Source organism: Hibiscus syriacus, unplaced genomic scaffold (genome assembly GCF_006381635.1).
Source record: "Hibiscus syriacus cultivar Baekdansim isolate YM2019G1 unplaced genomic scaffold, ASM638163v2 tig00110988_pilon, whole genome shotgun sequence".
Classification (NCBI taxonomy): domain Eukaryota; kingdom Viridiplantae; phylum Streptophyta; class Magnoliopsida; order Malvales; family Malvaceae; genus Hibiscus; species Hibiscus syriacus.
The window spans coordinates 857,190-871,904 of record NW_024062942.1 but is presented as its reverse complement, the minus strand read 5'-3'; the positions used below and the strand labels follow the sequence as shown (position 1 = coordinate 871,904).

The window sequence follows — 14,715 nt, the reverse complement described above, 5'->3', positions numbered from 1 at the left end:
ATTACAAGTGATAATATTTGTTCTAAAAATTCTCAATCATTTAATAACTAATATTTAAATATCTTGCAGTCGTTGATGTTCGAACTCGAAACTTTTAAGGATAATATTAATTCTTTAAACCATTAAAATTGTTTAATTTGTATAATGTAATATTATTTTTGGATAAACGAGTTCTATTTCATTTGAATAAAAAAATTTCTACAAACTGAACTATGCACGTATATTTTCTATACTCATCCCCCACGTACATTGACATTTGTGGTTGCTTTAGAATTTATAAGCCTATTTTTTACTATACATCAACGATCAAATAAAATTAGAATTTATATTGATGTACTTTTTATATTTTTCCCGAGTTCTATAGATGTCTAGTTGCGGATTCACTGTATCTTTTTGTGTGAGTACATATTGAATTTGAAATTCGATTTTTTTATTAGCTAGTAATCTTATTTATGGTGTTTATTTTGAAAATTTATTTGCGTTATTTTCATTCAAAAATTTTGTATCTTATTATATGTTTCGAAATAACAGTTGAAATATGTTCGTTCTTAAAATATTTCTAGAACTACCGAATGCACGCTATGTGATTCGAAATAACAGTTGAAGTGAGTGGCTTCCTCTTCCATGCTTAATGATCCAGTCAAATATATGCTGCGAGCAACAATGATCCAAGTGAAAACCACAAGTTCCAAGATAATCTTCCATAATTACCTTGAAATAATACAGCTTCCAAGATATTCCCTAATTTGTACTTCCTCCATGCATTGGCTACTGCAAGTCTGTCAAGAAAAGCATGCCATGGGATTGTTAAATTGCCCAACACAAGCTTATACCAAAAACTTTGTCCTTCCCATGACTCAATTTCTCCAGAGAGAACCAGATTTTGCCCAAAGATTCCTCCAGTTATTTCAAACTATATGATATTTAATCCACATTCCCTTTAGTGAAACACGTAAATCATCGGAACTTTAATGGGCGAGTTGGATTCTTTTACACTTCGGACTATAGTCAAGTACTCGATAAACAACTACTACATTTATCAAGCACGAGAGTAGAAGTCGTATAATATTCGTATAAATAAATACTCAGCCCCTTCCTGAGGGCGATAAAGCATGCCCTTGACATATTGGCATTGAAATGAATTGAGGATGTCATGTACGACTTTTGTTTGAGAAAAACTATTTAAAAGCTAGATGAATAATCAGGGATGGATGATTAGAATAATCGTTCCCATGGAAATTTTAAATTATTTTATACTATAAATATCTTTTATATTTTTTATTGATAATATGTTTTTTTCCTGAAATTTTATAAGTTAACTCTTAACCTATAATCATACATGTGTGCATGTAAAAAAAATTAAATCTTAGTATAATTGACTAGCTGAGTCTGACATGATTTCCATAACTCAAAAACCATTAATTCCTAGAGCCAGATCCCAACAGGGCATCTCTAACACCTTTATTGTGCAGCTAACAGTCATTCTGCAAAAGCATCTATCATATTCTTAACTTATCTATTAATACGAGAACCTAAAGATTCTATGCTCTTCTCTGGCTTTTTTAACCAGCTTTTAGGTATACATAGATCAAGAAGTATATAAATATTTAGATCTTAATAGTGAGAAAATGGTTCTCATTGTCGATTCCCAAGCTTGATGAAAGTTTCGGAAACTCTGTTGGTGAGCCAAAGAAATTGCAATGGGGTCATGGAAAAAGTAACTGAAAGTTGCTTCCTTTATATCTAGAGTTTGTTTGCAGCAACGATTGACATTGTGGAAAAGATCAGCAGGAAGCTGAATGACACAGAGCTGGCAGAGCTTGGGAGTCCTGTTGGTTCTTCTGAACCGTACACCTTGTCCCCGCCCGGTCCTGTAAAAGGTGGGCTCATCGTAAAGGGTGGGGTTAAGGTAGTGGTATCCGGTGGCGGTAGGGTGGCCGATGGCGTTATGCTGGCTGGCGGAGCAACACTGCATTTACATGTTAAAAGAAAAATATAAGCACGCATGTATTGCCTGTCTTGAAGATTAAACTGACATGAGAGCCGGTTCCATGGTGGTTGTAAGATATTTTTAGTTTTTTACCTTGCCGGTGAGGATGATGCATAGTGACAATTCCCTTTACCTGGATAAATATACAAAAGGTAAATTTTAATTGAAAGAGTATAATTAAACAGTAGTTTAGAAACAATTTTTTTACTGCTATGTCATACTTGGGTCTGTATTTGTAAGCTGAGCAGTGCCTCCAAAAACACAGCTCGTTGGAGCAGGGTGTTTTTGGTAGTAATCATTGAAAGCATAAGAAGCATGATCCTGAACAGTGTTGGGTTCATAACAACTTTCACCAGATTGAATAGCAGAGCAATCCGCACCGCCATATCCGCAAGCATAGTCTAGAGCTACCTGTAGAGCAGTTGGTGAAGCACCTTGATTTGCAATACACCAGGAACCTCCTGATGATGTTGTAGGAGTTGGGGTTTGGGTTGTTGGAGTTGTGATAGGGGTAGTCGGATTGGTGATCGGCTCCGTAGAAGGGGATGTCGAGTTCGGAGTTGTGCCTGGAGTTGTAGGGTTGACAATGGGAGCATTATCTAGTAGTGTGGTCGATATTGAAGGGTCGAGTAGCAACCGGGATTCGCAGTTGCTTTGTTTTCTTTGATTGATTTCTCGGAGAGGAGGTTTCCTGGAAATACTTGAACCTGAAGAGATTAAAAAGCAAGTTAAGTATCGGTTTGACAAAAATTTTCCCGAGAAACATTCACTCATTCAGATGATCATTGTTTCTCTCCATAAAATATCTTCTCTGTTACCATGATCATCACCTACCAATGAAGAAAATCTTAACAAGATTTCCAATAGAAATTTATGAACATGACAATAGACGAACAGACCATTTTAAAGGCATGGATATAAATACTGTAGCATTCACCTGAACATAGGAAGAGATGCAAGAGAGAGATTGTAAGAAACTGAACAAGTCTAAAACCCATGGCTTGAATGTGCTTGTATAGTAGAGCATGTAATGAAAATCTTGTTTAGTAAGAACAATAATGTAGAAGCTAATAGGTATTTATATAATAAAAACAAAGGGCCAATGGAAGTATCGCAAAGAAGGGTCTAGTAATCACCCTTCCATAAAATAAAATAACATAAAATGGAAACATGAAGAATCCAAGCTTCCTTGGATAGAAGATATGGAAACAGAGAAAGCAGAATATAAGAAAACTTGAGAAAGGAGGCATCGGGATGTTGGGATTAGCAAGCAACCAAAAGAAGGGGAAATTAATGTATCAAGTAGGAAAAGGCAAGAAAAAAGGGTTGTCTGCCTGGAATTTAAATCTAGTGCTTCTTAAATCATGTACTATGTGTTTAATTAAGACACTGATGTGTGGGCTGGCTCTCTGTCTGTCTGTCTCTCCTACTGCTTCTAGGACTGAATCAGAAAAAGGCTAAAGGCTGGCAGAGGATATTTTTATTATGATTTTGATACAGAAAAGGGATGCCAACATCTTAATGAAGCAAATGCTTGAAGCTTTTTATTGACACCTTAAACATTACATTTTAAATCTTGCCAAATGTCATCTCTTCTTTCAATTCATAAATTGTAAAGGTAAAGAAAGAAAAAGTAAAGGGGGTAATAGTGTATAAATGCTATGCAAATAACAAAATATATCAACTTCCTCAGCAACAAAAAAATCATTTTTTGTGAAACAAAGCATACATGAGCTGAAATTCCTGTAAGAAATGAGTTAACTACTTTGTATTGATAACTGAGTTTTCTTTTAATTTGATGATGATGATAATAGTATTATATAAAGGATTTTCAGTTGGGGCAATTGCTTCGTTGCCTCGCGGTAAATCCGTCTTGGCAGTCCCTTTTACTTCAGCTGGTATTGTATCCGCTAAAACTCTGAATCCAGCAAATCTCTACTGTAATTTCACTTTGACTTTTTACTGGATTTTCAGATGGGGCATTTGTCAAAAGCCTGCATGCAAGCAAATCAGCTCTTAAGTCTGTATTTTCATCTTGAATCCATCAAGTGCACATACTGGACCAGCAAATCCAGACCATGCCTCCATTTAACTGCAGAATTCCATACCATTTGTATAGTAAATATCTGACCAGGAAGAGGGGGGAAATAGTTGAAAAAGAAACAAAAAAGGACAAGGAAAAACCTTCTTCTAACCCTGTCGAAGTGAATTGCATCTCGACAGATGCTGTGCAACATCACTCCAAGCTGCATATACAGAACTGTTAATCAGATATTGAAGATCGGCCAGTTTCAATTCATTTTTAGTGCTAGGAAATCTAAGGTGGCCTTTGGGTTTACATTTGGAGTTTTGAACACCTGGAAGTAATAAAGATGGATTTTTTTAAATGAGGAACATAGTTTTAGGATTCCTTGCATGAGAGCTCAAGTAATGCAATTAACTCCTCTCCCCTTGAACCGTGAAAGACGTAAACTACCTGGGAAGTTTCTATAGTCAGGTTCTATTCCATTGCCATTGATATCCATCTGATTTGGTGTCACATACTTTCCGACAGTGACAACCACACCAGATCCATCACGAAGTTCGAAGATAGATTGAATTAGACCCTGCAACAGACAATACGGGATTATATCAGATTCTGGAAGACAAAATTTTCAAGATATATAATCAAGGCTAATATTTATTTCCATAAGTTCAATAACTAGATCAGTAAAAGACTTGAACTCAATCCTTTTAGCATGAAAAACTTTAAACACGGCCTTCCATTTGACCAAAATAATGATTCCAGTTTCCAGCCATGAACAAAATTCATTGTGGTCCCCAAAACAGCGAGTCAAAGACACCAAGTAGACAGTTTAAAATTCATTTCAATTTGATTGGGCAGGGGTGTCCATGATAGACAAATGATAAAGAAAAGAGAACTGAGGGGGGACTTGAGTTGCGGCAAATGAGATAAACTGCAAACCTTCCCAAAAGTCCTATCCCCAACAAGAACTGCTCTACAATTATCATGAAGTGCTGATGCAACCTGAAGTAACAAGACAATTTAGAATAAATGCAACTGTGAAAGGGAAATTGCCACTGACATATTAGAAAATGTCTAATGTGGCACCCGAATTTAAGTATATATGTATAATTAGGTACCTAAACTTTCAATTTGTACATCAACCTCCCCATGGCCTTACACTGTTAACAATTATCGATGATGTGGAAGCCAATCAACAAAAAATTGGCATACATGAATATTGCACACGTAGATAACATGGGACTACCACATAACATTATGAGAAAAGGCAAAAAGATAAAATTGGCATACATTTTAAAATTGATTTCTTTGAATAGATATATAGATATATAGATATATTATATTTTAGGAAAATACAACACATAACATAAAAAATCCATTTTAAATAATCTTTCATTTACTCTCCTTTTTCTTCTCTTCCGCTATCCTTCCTCACCAATGACTGGATCATGCCACAGGGATATTGGCTAATCTTCAAAGAGATCGGAAATGGCCTGATCAGTCAGGGCCCACCTAGTCTGGGAAAACCTTGTCAGCTAATGACTAGATCAGTCCATAGTGGGGGAGGATAGGGGAATCAAGGAGAGAAGTCTAAGGGGTTGAGTAAAGGGGGAAAAAAAGCTAAAACTATTTTTTTAACATAGCTAAAAATAATTTTTTAATAAATTATGGAAGCTACTCGGTTGCCACGTATCCCCCGCATGTGTCAAACTACGTAATTAATATAGGGATGGTGTTTGGCCGTTAGGATATTGATACATGGATTGGAAGTTGAGGAAAATACCTGATAAAACATTTTCAAAGTACCATAATAGAAATTTTCTAACAGGTCAGGGGGTATGCAAGACATTATCCCATTGTGAAAAGACAAGCAATCATATATAAGGGGGCAACCGGTCTACTCACAATTTCACTTGCACTAGCAGTTCTGTTATTCACCAAAACCTGCACAGAAGATTACTACCCAGCTGATTTCATCTGAACAACAAATTAAGGACTAACAATTTTACAGGCTTCTCTATGTGTTGCAGAGAACACCAAGTGTTAATTCGTATTTCTACTGTTAAATGTCTAGGTAAGTGCTTGAAAATTCTTATTTTTTCCATGGTTAGAGAAGCCCCGGAAATTCAAATCTACCATGAAGACAGTCACCAATCCAATTCTAGTTCTTTAAGACATTTCTTTTTGAACCACTTCAGCAAAATTAGCACTGACCACTGAATGAATAGAGTTTTCTAGGATCCAATGGGAAAGACATACATTTCATAAAGAACAAACTAAAAGCACAGATATAAGGATGATGAAAAGGTGCGTACAACTACAGGCAATGTAACCAACGGGGTAGTATCAGCAACAACATTATTCTGGTACTGTGGATCCCTCCCAACTGTGTAAATGATCTGCTCAGTTTTACCAGCAAGAAAAAACACCAAAACTACATAATCAGTCATAAAAATCAAATATATGCATCAAAAAATGTTTTTCGTGTAGTAGTTGCATCATATGCGATATACTTTCACAGGGCTAAATACAGGGATGAAGAAAATAGCTCAAAATATATTAAGCATGCACATTTATAAAAATAGAGATTGAGAGAGAAGCGGTCAGCTTTCTTTATAGTTTAAATCGGTAATGAGTGACATACCATCTCCCCTTTATTCAAAAATAGCTTGGAAATTTCAATTCCAGCCTGAAATGCACAAAAACAGATGATTATGGCCAAACATAAATGTCAGATAGAAAGGTAAAACTAACTGGGAAGGCAAAAGCAAACAAACCTGTACTAGTCCTCCAAGATTGTCTCTAAGATCCAAAATGAAATATGAAGCACCCATATCTTGAAGTCGCTTCATTGCTGCAGTGGAGATTATTTCTATTAATCTAACAGAGTATGTAAATAGGAGAAGCAGAAGTCAACCCCATGAACATAGTTAAACTAGTATTAGCATCACAGTTTCAAGCCACAAGACAAAGGATATCAATAGTTGGAGAAACAAAACTCTTAAATCATCAAAGCAGGATAACTATGAATAGAGAAAAAAAATATACTTTTACATGCTTTGATAACTTATGTCTCAAGAAGTTTGTTTAAAGATGGAAGCAACCATTGACCACAAACATGTCATAAACGCTTGTATTCCTTTTTGTGTGCTCAAAACAATTCACTTCCTATTATATAATAAAGTTGGCCCCCATCAATTTGCTTTGTTTATCACTATAGCTTCAATTCCGGAAGCAGTATGTATGTGACAGTGCGAGGGAGAAAGAGGGAGGGTAATAGACAGTCATATGACCCATATCTCGCACTAATTTCCAAAGACTAAAAGACACATAAATAATAAAATAAATTTTAATTTTGTTCATCACAAACATGTTTATAGGAAATAGCAATCAAGCAACATCCACTAAAAAAATAAACATTACCAATGACCAAATCTTTTCTAGCCAAGGCATTGAACTCTTTTAGCCTCATATACCCAACAGAACTGGAGCCGTTATTAATTTGTTCCAACCGATAGAAAACAGGTGTTCGAGCAACAAGTTGTCTTTGGATTTCTAGGGATTCAGTAGGTCCACAATTGCCATGCCTGACCTAAAATTGAGGGTGGATCATTGGATGAAGATGGAACATCGATAAAGATTAACAATGAACTGCTATATTCACAAGGGTAAAAAAGAGCACAACCTTAATGGTCACAAAGGTTTCATTAGGACCTTGTAATAAAGATGATACTTCAAAGGCTGATTTCCCCATGACATCTTCTCCATTGACAGCTAAAACTTCATCTCCCTATAAAAAGAAATTACTAACATTAGGACACGTATCAACCATGCACATGTACACTACAGAGAAACATTAAATCAACACTTGCAAATACAACCTTCCAATTTCGCTGCAAAATACAAGATAATTATTTATCCTATTAAATAAGTTAGGCACCACCAATTTTCACTCTCCAGTCTCCATAATATCATTGTTCTCCTGCAATCACTCTCACCCTCCACATCTTGGATTTGTAGTTCTACTCACTTTTTCATCGAATACCATTCAATGCAAAAAAAAAAAAATTATACCTATGACTTGGCCATTCATATAAGTCCATGTAAAACTGGGATGTTAGAAAAGTGGGAAACAGCACCAAGTCAGCTAAGCAGTAACCAAAATATCAGAATTTCTTTTTTCTAAGGATAAATGACCAGGAAAAGGTACTCAAAATAAATATGTAGTTCGTTGTTACAGCCAAACGAGAAATTGACCAATGCAAGTATTGCAGTTGCAGTACTACGGATATACTCGACCTGTCTTACTCCCGCAGTATGAGCAGGTCCATCCAATATAAGTCCTTGCACCTTCAGTTTTACGCCTCCAATAGCATCTGAAACTTCCCTAATGTTTATTCCAATACCAGTGATGTCATACCTCGCCATCTTCGAGAACTTTCAAAGGTGACAAAAAAGTGACCCGAAATGCCAATTGCCATGTAAAAAGGGGAAAAAACTAAAAAATCCATAAGTAAAATATGTAAAGCTTTAAGGTGATTTAGTAAAGAATTACCTCGGCTGGTGAGAGGAATCGCGTGTAAGGGTCGCCTAAACTTGCCAGCATTCTTTTGATTAACTCGTGAGCCTTAGACCTCGTTTGAATCGAAGTCCCCAAAATATCCTCTCTTTTTTGCTTCGACAATCAAGTAATATTTTTATAAAAATGGGAAATTTTAGCCACAAAAAGAAGATAAGAATAAAAATTTACCTCCCATGATAGAGGAGACCAACGGTGGCGACCAGTATCAAGAAAGCTATCATTAACGATCTGCCAAGCTTCTTGTACGATTTCTTCGTTGGTGACGAATTCAGGTTTGAGCTCAACCTTATCTTCTTCTTCTTGTAGTTGTTCATTTTCTCCGGTGCAACGATCGGGTAGCGGAGTTGAAGCTTGAGGTGGTCGAGGAGATTGAAAAGACTGCGATTCTCTGGAGAGGGAAGGAGATGGGGAAGAAACTAAGAGAGTTAAGGAGAGAGCACCGGTAAGTGCGGTGACCAGGGTTTTCTTGGCCCAAACAGCGGCGCCCGTGGGAAATGAAGGTGGTTTCTGAGGTGGCGTTGGGGTGAGTGAAGGTGGAGAGTTGAAGTTGCAGAGTAGGATTCTCATCCTCTTTCTTTTGGATAGTAAAGAGATGGGGTTAGAGTCACTGCTGACTTCATAGAAGCTATATACTGTTTGCATTCGCGTGTGAATTCAAAGGTGGAAAATAAAAAGTGAAAAGATTTAATGTATAAATTACTCTTTTTTTTTTATTAATTTTAGATAAATAAAAGTTTATTTATGTTTAAAGATAATTATTAATCGGTTGACATTTATATTTCTAATATTATTGATACTTTAATTTGAGACGTTAAGAAATAATAAAAATTCTTTTATAGTTAAACTCACTTCATCCATATTAATGTCTAAATTAGTTTCTAAAGAATAATATTATTTTTAGTGATATATATATATATATTATTGTATCATAAAATTAATATTTTATTATGAATTTTTTTTAAAAAATTTAGAGGGTTTATGTTTTATATTCATATTTTGATGTGTTTCCTCTAAATATTTATATAAATTAATTGAAACATGAATGGGCTGAAATAAATTATATTAATTTTTCAATTGACATCACTTATAAATTCAATAAATAAAATTTTCTTTTTACGTAAAAAAATAAAAAAGAACATAAAATAGTGCCACACATCATTACAAACAACATTAATTTGAGTTCGAGGAAAATAACGTGACCTTGATTGGGTACCACAATCATTATCGAGAGGACAATAAGGTGAAGGGTAATTACTCATCTTGGCTTAATAATAAAACTCGTCTACAAATTACACAGTTTGTTCATTTAGATAACTTTTGATGATAAGTATTATAATTTTTTTCTTAAAAGTATATTTTATTATTATTTAGATTTAGGTAAATTATATGTTTAGTATCTAAATTACTGGTTTTTAATCTGTTTTAATACCTACATTTTTTGTCAAAATTATAACCAGCGTTTACTTTTTGTATTATTTTAGTATATCACCGTTAAAAACTTAACAACACACCATTTTATGGTTAAATTACATCATTCATCACTTAATTATCTTCTCACTCACATTTTAGTATTAAAACCAACTCCAGCACTGCGCTGGAGTGGACTTCAATCTCCACTTTGGAGACTCCAACCCATCGCCACATCTTATCTTCACTTTGGAGTGGCTATAGTTACACGCTACATCTGACGTGTAACTGTGGCTGAGCTACATAATTTTTTTGTTGTTTTTATTTTTTATTTTATTTTTTTGTTATTTTATTTCTTTTCTTTTCTTTGTTACATTATCTTCTCTTATTCTATCTTTTATTTTTTTATTGTAATTTATACATAATAAAATAAAAATTAAACATAATATAATATGTATTTTCACAATGTTATTAATGAATGTTTTATTTATGTTTTTTATCTTGATATTTATTAGAAATGTATATGTTTGATTTTATATTTGCAAAATCAATATTATAATAGTTAAATATTTTGAATAAAGTAGAGTTGGTGTTAATGTAGAGATAGTGCTGGAGATGAATTATTGTTTCATCTTTAGAACAGATGTAGAGATGTATAGTAGAGATGAGGGTTGTAGATGGCCTAAAGAAATTTTCAATTTAACTACTCAACTTTCAAATTGCTCATATTTTAATCACTCTAATTTATTTTTTTAATAATTTTTTGACATGATAATTTTATTATTATTTTATTATTATATAATTAAAAATAAAAAATAAATTTGAAAGTTAGAGTGATTAAATTTGGAGTAATTTGAAAGTTAAGTAATTAAATTAAAAAAATAAACTTTAGTATCCAAAATAAGAGTGAAAGATAGTTGAGTGATGAATAATGTAATTTGCCCATAAAAAGTCAGATTGGATATAAATTTTGACTTAAAATATGGAATCAAATTATAAATGAAGGAAAATTTCTTTTCATTAATTTTTTGGGATGAATTTGAATGGGACAAAAATCCGACCATTGCCGTAACTGATAATACATCCTTGTAAGAGTGAAAACAAGTTCTTTAAAGAACGTTAAATGGAAGAGTTGATTTTATACTAAAAACATGTTAAATTTGTTTGTTTTTTTAACTGGAAAGGTTTTTTTCCCTCATTAAAAAAATGGAATAAGAATAAATTTGGATAAATACGCGGCCACAACCCCAGAGGGTTTTCGCCTCGGAGACAAGAAAATAACTTCCCTTCTTTTATAAAGCGTTGTTTCGACATTCTTCCTTTACCTCTTCGTTGTTGCCTGCTGGTGCGTGCTTCCTTTAATTTCCATCGAGAAAACCGTGAGACAACAAGCTCAAAACGTAAACGACATCTCAGATCTGAGAGAAGACGAAGCGGAACTGTTTGGAGAGGGGTACCCAGTGAGAGGATGAGCGGGAAAGGAGGAGGGGTGGTGGTGGTGGTGGAAATAATGGGTTAGTGAAGGGTTCAGGTATTCTGATAGGGTCTCAGAATATGGTTTAGAGTGTCGACACCGTTTTTCATTCGGGCGGAGAAAGACCGTTAACGACTCGGGATTTTCTCTTTTGAAAAGAATTTCGAAATGTGAGGAGTCGCCACCAATCATTTAAGGTGAGATTGGACCACCGTAAAAACCAGATGATTTTAATAAAACGTTTTATTTTTATCAAAATATCGAGTTTTGGGGTCTGCGAAAAATCCATAAATCAGGTTCGGGAGTCGGTTACGCGTAGGGAAGGATTAGCATCCCCACAAGCGTCCAAAAATTGGTACTTAGTTGATTACCCTATATTTAAAATTAGAAATCTTGAGTTCGATCTTTATTTAATTTAAAAATCATTACGAATGCAAAAGTTGAAAAGAGCCTTCGTTTATTAAAACTGATAACATTCGCTCCCAAACGTAAATATAGGAGATGTTACAAGGATTTTGAAATATTCTAAAATATATAACATAAGACTAGAATTTTAATTTATTCTAAAATATATATTTTTTATATATAAAAATAACTAATATTACTCACGATAGAAAATATCTTAAATTATAATAAAGATTTTTAATAATTGTAAATTAAACACATGATTAGGATAATTTCTTATAATCATTAAAACAAAACTTAAGATCACATAAAAAGTCTAACTAAGAATTTCGAACAAATATATATACAAACAGATTTGATCGTGTAGACAAACGAACTACAAAAAGGGATCAAGTTATTGAAATTTCACAAACAAACCGCAAACTGGACTCGAAAGATGTAAAAAACTATTCACAAACGCAAATCAGATATTCAAATCTAATTCTGAAGGTCCAAGGCAGAGAAGATCAACAAGATATCATATAAGCGTCCTCGTGATAAGTCGTGGCGATGCCAAATCAACACTTAGAAAAAGATAAATGAAAACGTAAATCAGATATTCAAATCAAATTCTGAAGGTCCAAGGCAGAGATCAACAAGATATCATATAAGCGTCCTCGTGATAAGTCGTGGCGATGCCAAATCAACACTTAGAAAAAGATAAATGAAAAAATGGTCAAATGATAAAAAAAACATTCCAAAAGACAAAAGAAAACGTGTCATATAGACAGATTTGTTGAAAATAAAAAAATAGAAATGTAATATAAGAAAAGAAAAAGATAATAAAGAATATAATGGTCAACAACTAATATTAAAATTAGTATCGTTATCGATCTAAAAAAACAAAAAAGAAAACGAAATGAGCGACACACCAATAAAAAAAATTAAACTTTTTTAAGTTATGTATATCATTTATTTTAATATATGTATTGTTAAATATTATAAATACAAATATAAAGCTAAAAATTTTATTTAGACTTATGTTAAAAATTATTTACTTTGATATCGTCTTCAAACTTGATAAGACAAAATTTTAAAAGTGAATTTTAATGAAGAATGAGATTTAACAAATATATTTATTTTGTTGTTTAACTTTAAAAGTTATGGTAATCATTTCTTAGAATATTCTCTCTAACGTTAGAACATAAAATTTTCTTAATTAAAGATACAATTTAACTTCAAAAATAATTATATTTGTCTTCAAATTATGATCATCAGTCTAAATTGGTACTTAAATTTTAAAATATTCTATATTAGTACTTAAACAATGACTATTATTTTAAACTTGTTCATAAACTTTAAAACGTTTATATCAATCCTCAAATTATCAATATTATTTGATTAATATATTATTAATTTTATTAGTTAAAAAATGAAATGACATTGATACTTGAAGGACTAATATAAAGTATTTTAAAATTTAAGAATTAATTTAGAATGAAATTATAATTTTAAGATCAAACAAAATGATAAGTGAGCCCATCTCGTTTGATGTACGAAATCCGAGCATTAGGAACCCGACCTAAATCATACACGTCAAAGACTGGAACTGATTCAAACTCAGTGAGTCGCCCACGAACATGATCTTCTTCCCTCTCCATTTCCTCAAGAAATACACCCCATTGAACCTACACAATTCAAAAAATCTCTCAAAAAAAACTCTATACATGAATGGAATTGATGTATCGTAATCACTTACCTTGGGAGACTACAGGAGAAGGGTTGCTATCGGTACTTGAGATAATTGTTATCGGGTCGGTCATACTTTTGGCAGAAGAATTCGGGCTCGATAAATGGGCATTTGAAAGGGTCGTAGAGAAGATATGAATGCGTATGAACGGAATCGATGTATCGTAATCACTTACCTGGGGAGACTGCAGGAGAAGGGCTTCCATCGGTACTTGAGATAATTGCTATCGGGTCGGTCGTACTTTTGGCAGAAGAATTTGAGCTCGATAAATGGGCATTTGAAAGGGCCGTAGAGAAGATATGAATGTGTTGTTCCCCAACCTAGATTCAAATCAACCATTATTAACCAAACACAATCAATAAGCCATCAAATCAAAAGATCTAACTCACCAGAAAGCTAACCGAAGTGAGCCTTTTTCTGACAAAAGAGAATTGATGAGAGGTCAAATGTGCTGGAGAGAGATGAAAAAGAATGAGAAAGCAAAAATGAATGTATTTCTCACGAAACGCGGACTAATATACAGTTAATATACGGCATGATTAGATATATTAAAAGATATTTAAAAAAGTAGGTTTAGTGTTTTCAGAAATGTTGAGTAATAATAATGTTGTAGGTGAAAATCATGAAGAAATATTAAAACATTTGGCAACCGTCAAACCTAGCTTGTCGGTTTGTGTCGATACAAATAAAAAATGTATCGATCCATAGAAATATAATAGGTGAAAATATGAAAAAACCGGTCTCAAAATGATCAAACCAGTAAAGTGCTATCGGATATGTTAAAAGTGTCGATACTTTATTATAAGTATCGACACTTTTGGAATTTAAAAGACAAGCAGTCATACCGCCTATAAAGTGTTGATACTTTAAAAAAATTTATCGACACTTAACAATATAACAAGTAAAAATATGATAAAATCGGTCTCAAAATGACAAAACTGATAAAGCGCCACCAGATATGTTGAAAGTGTCGATACTTTATTATAAGTATCGACACTTTTGAAATTTAAAAGACAAGAAGTAATAGCGCCTATAAAGTGTCGATACTTTAAAAAAATGTATCGATACTTAACAATATAACAGGTAAAAATATGATAAAACC

The 14,715-nt window shown here is 33.3% G+C and overlaps 2 protein-coding genes across 4 annotated transcripts; both read right to left on the bottom strand.

The window, feature by feature from the left end:
* Positions 1-1,433: 1,433 nt before the first annotated feature.
* Positions 1,434-2,928, bottom strand: LOC120148951 (PLASMODESMATA CALLOSE-BINDING PROTEIN 3-like). Its single transcript, XM_039161909.1, has 3 exons — positions 2,212-2,928; positions 2,084-2,123; positions 1,434-1,969 (listed from the first exon to the last, which is right to left on the bottom strand). The coding sequence occupies exons 1-3, from the start codon at positions 2,762-2,764 to the stop codon at positions 1,744-1,746; spliced, it is 819 nt and encodes a 272-aa protein (XP_039017840.1). The 5' UTR covers positions 2,765-2,928; the 3' UTR covers positions 1,434-1,743.
* Positions 2,929-3,658: 730 nt separating this feature from the next.
* Positions 3,659-9,210, bottom strand: LOC120148943 (carboxyl-terminal-processing peptidase 1, chloroplastic-like). 3 transcript variants are annotated; one of them, XM_039161903.1, is made up of 13 exons: positions 8,767-9,210; positions 8,572-8,691; positions 8,316-8,453; positions 7,702-7,806; positions 7,440-7,608; positions 6,794-6,870; positions 6,661-6,705; positions 6,332-6,415; positions 5,922-5,960; positions 4,956-5,018; positions 4,467-4,596; positions 4,175-4,236; positions 3,659-4,082 (listed from the first exon to the last, which is right to left on the bottom strand). In XM_039161903.1, the coding sequence occupies exons 1-12, from the start codon at positions 9,163-9,165 to the stop codon at positions 4,181-4,183; spliced, it is 1,425 nt and encodes a 474-aa protein (XP_039017834.1). In that variant the 5' UTR covers positions 9,166-9,210; the 3' UTR covers positions 3,659-4,082; positions 4,175-4,180. The 3 variants fall into 3 exon arrangements, with proteins under 3 accessions (XP_039017834.1, XP_039017836.1, XP_039017835.1); XM_039161905.1 differs by lacking the exon at positions 8,767-9,210 and having other exon boundaries at positions 8,316-8,514; positions 8,572-8,687; XM_039161904.1 differs by lacking the exons at positions 3,659-4,082; positions 4,175-4,236; positions 4,467-4,596; positions 4,956-5,018 and adding an exon at positions 5,135-5,176.
* Positions 9,211-14,715: the final 5,505 nt, after the last annotated feature.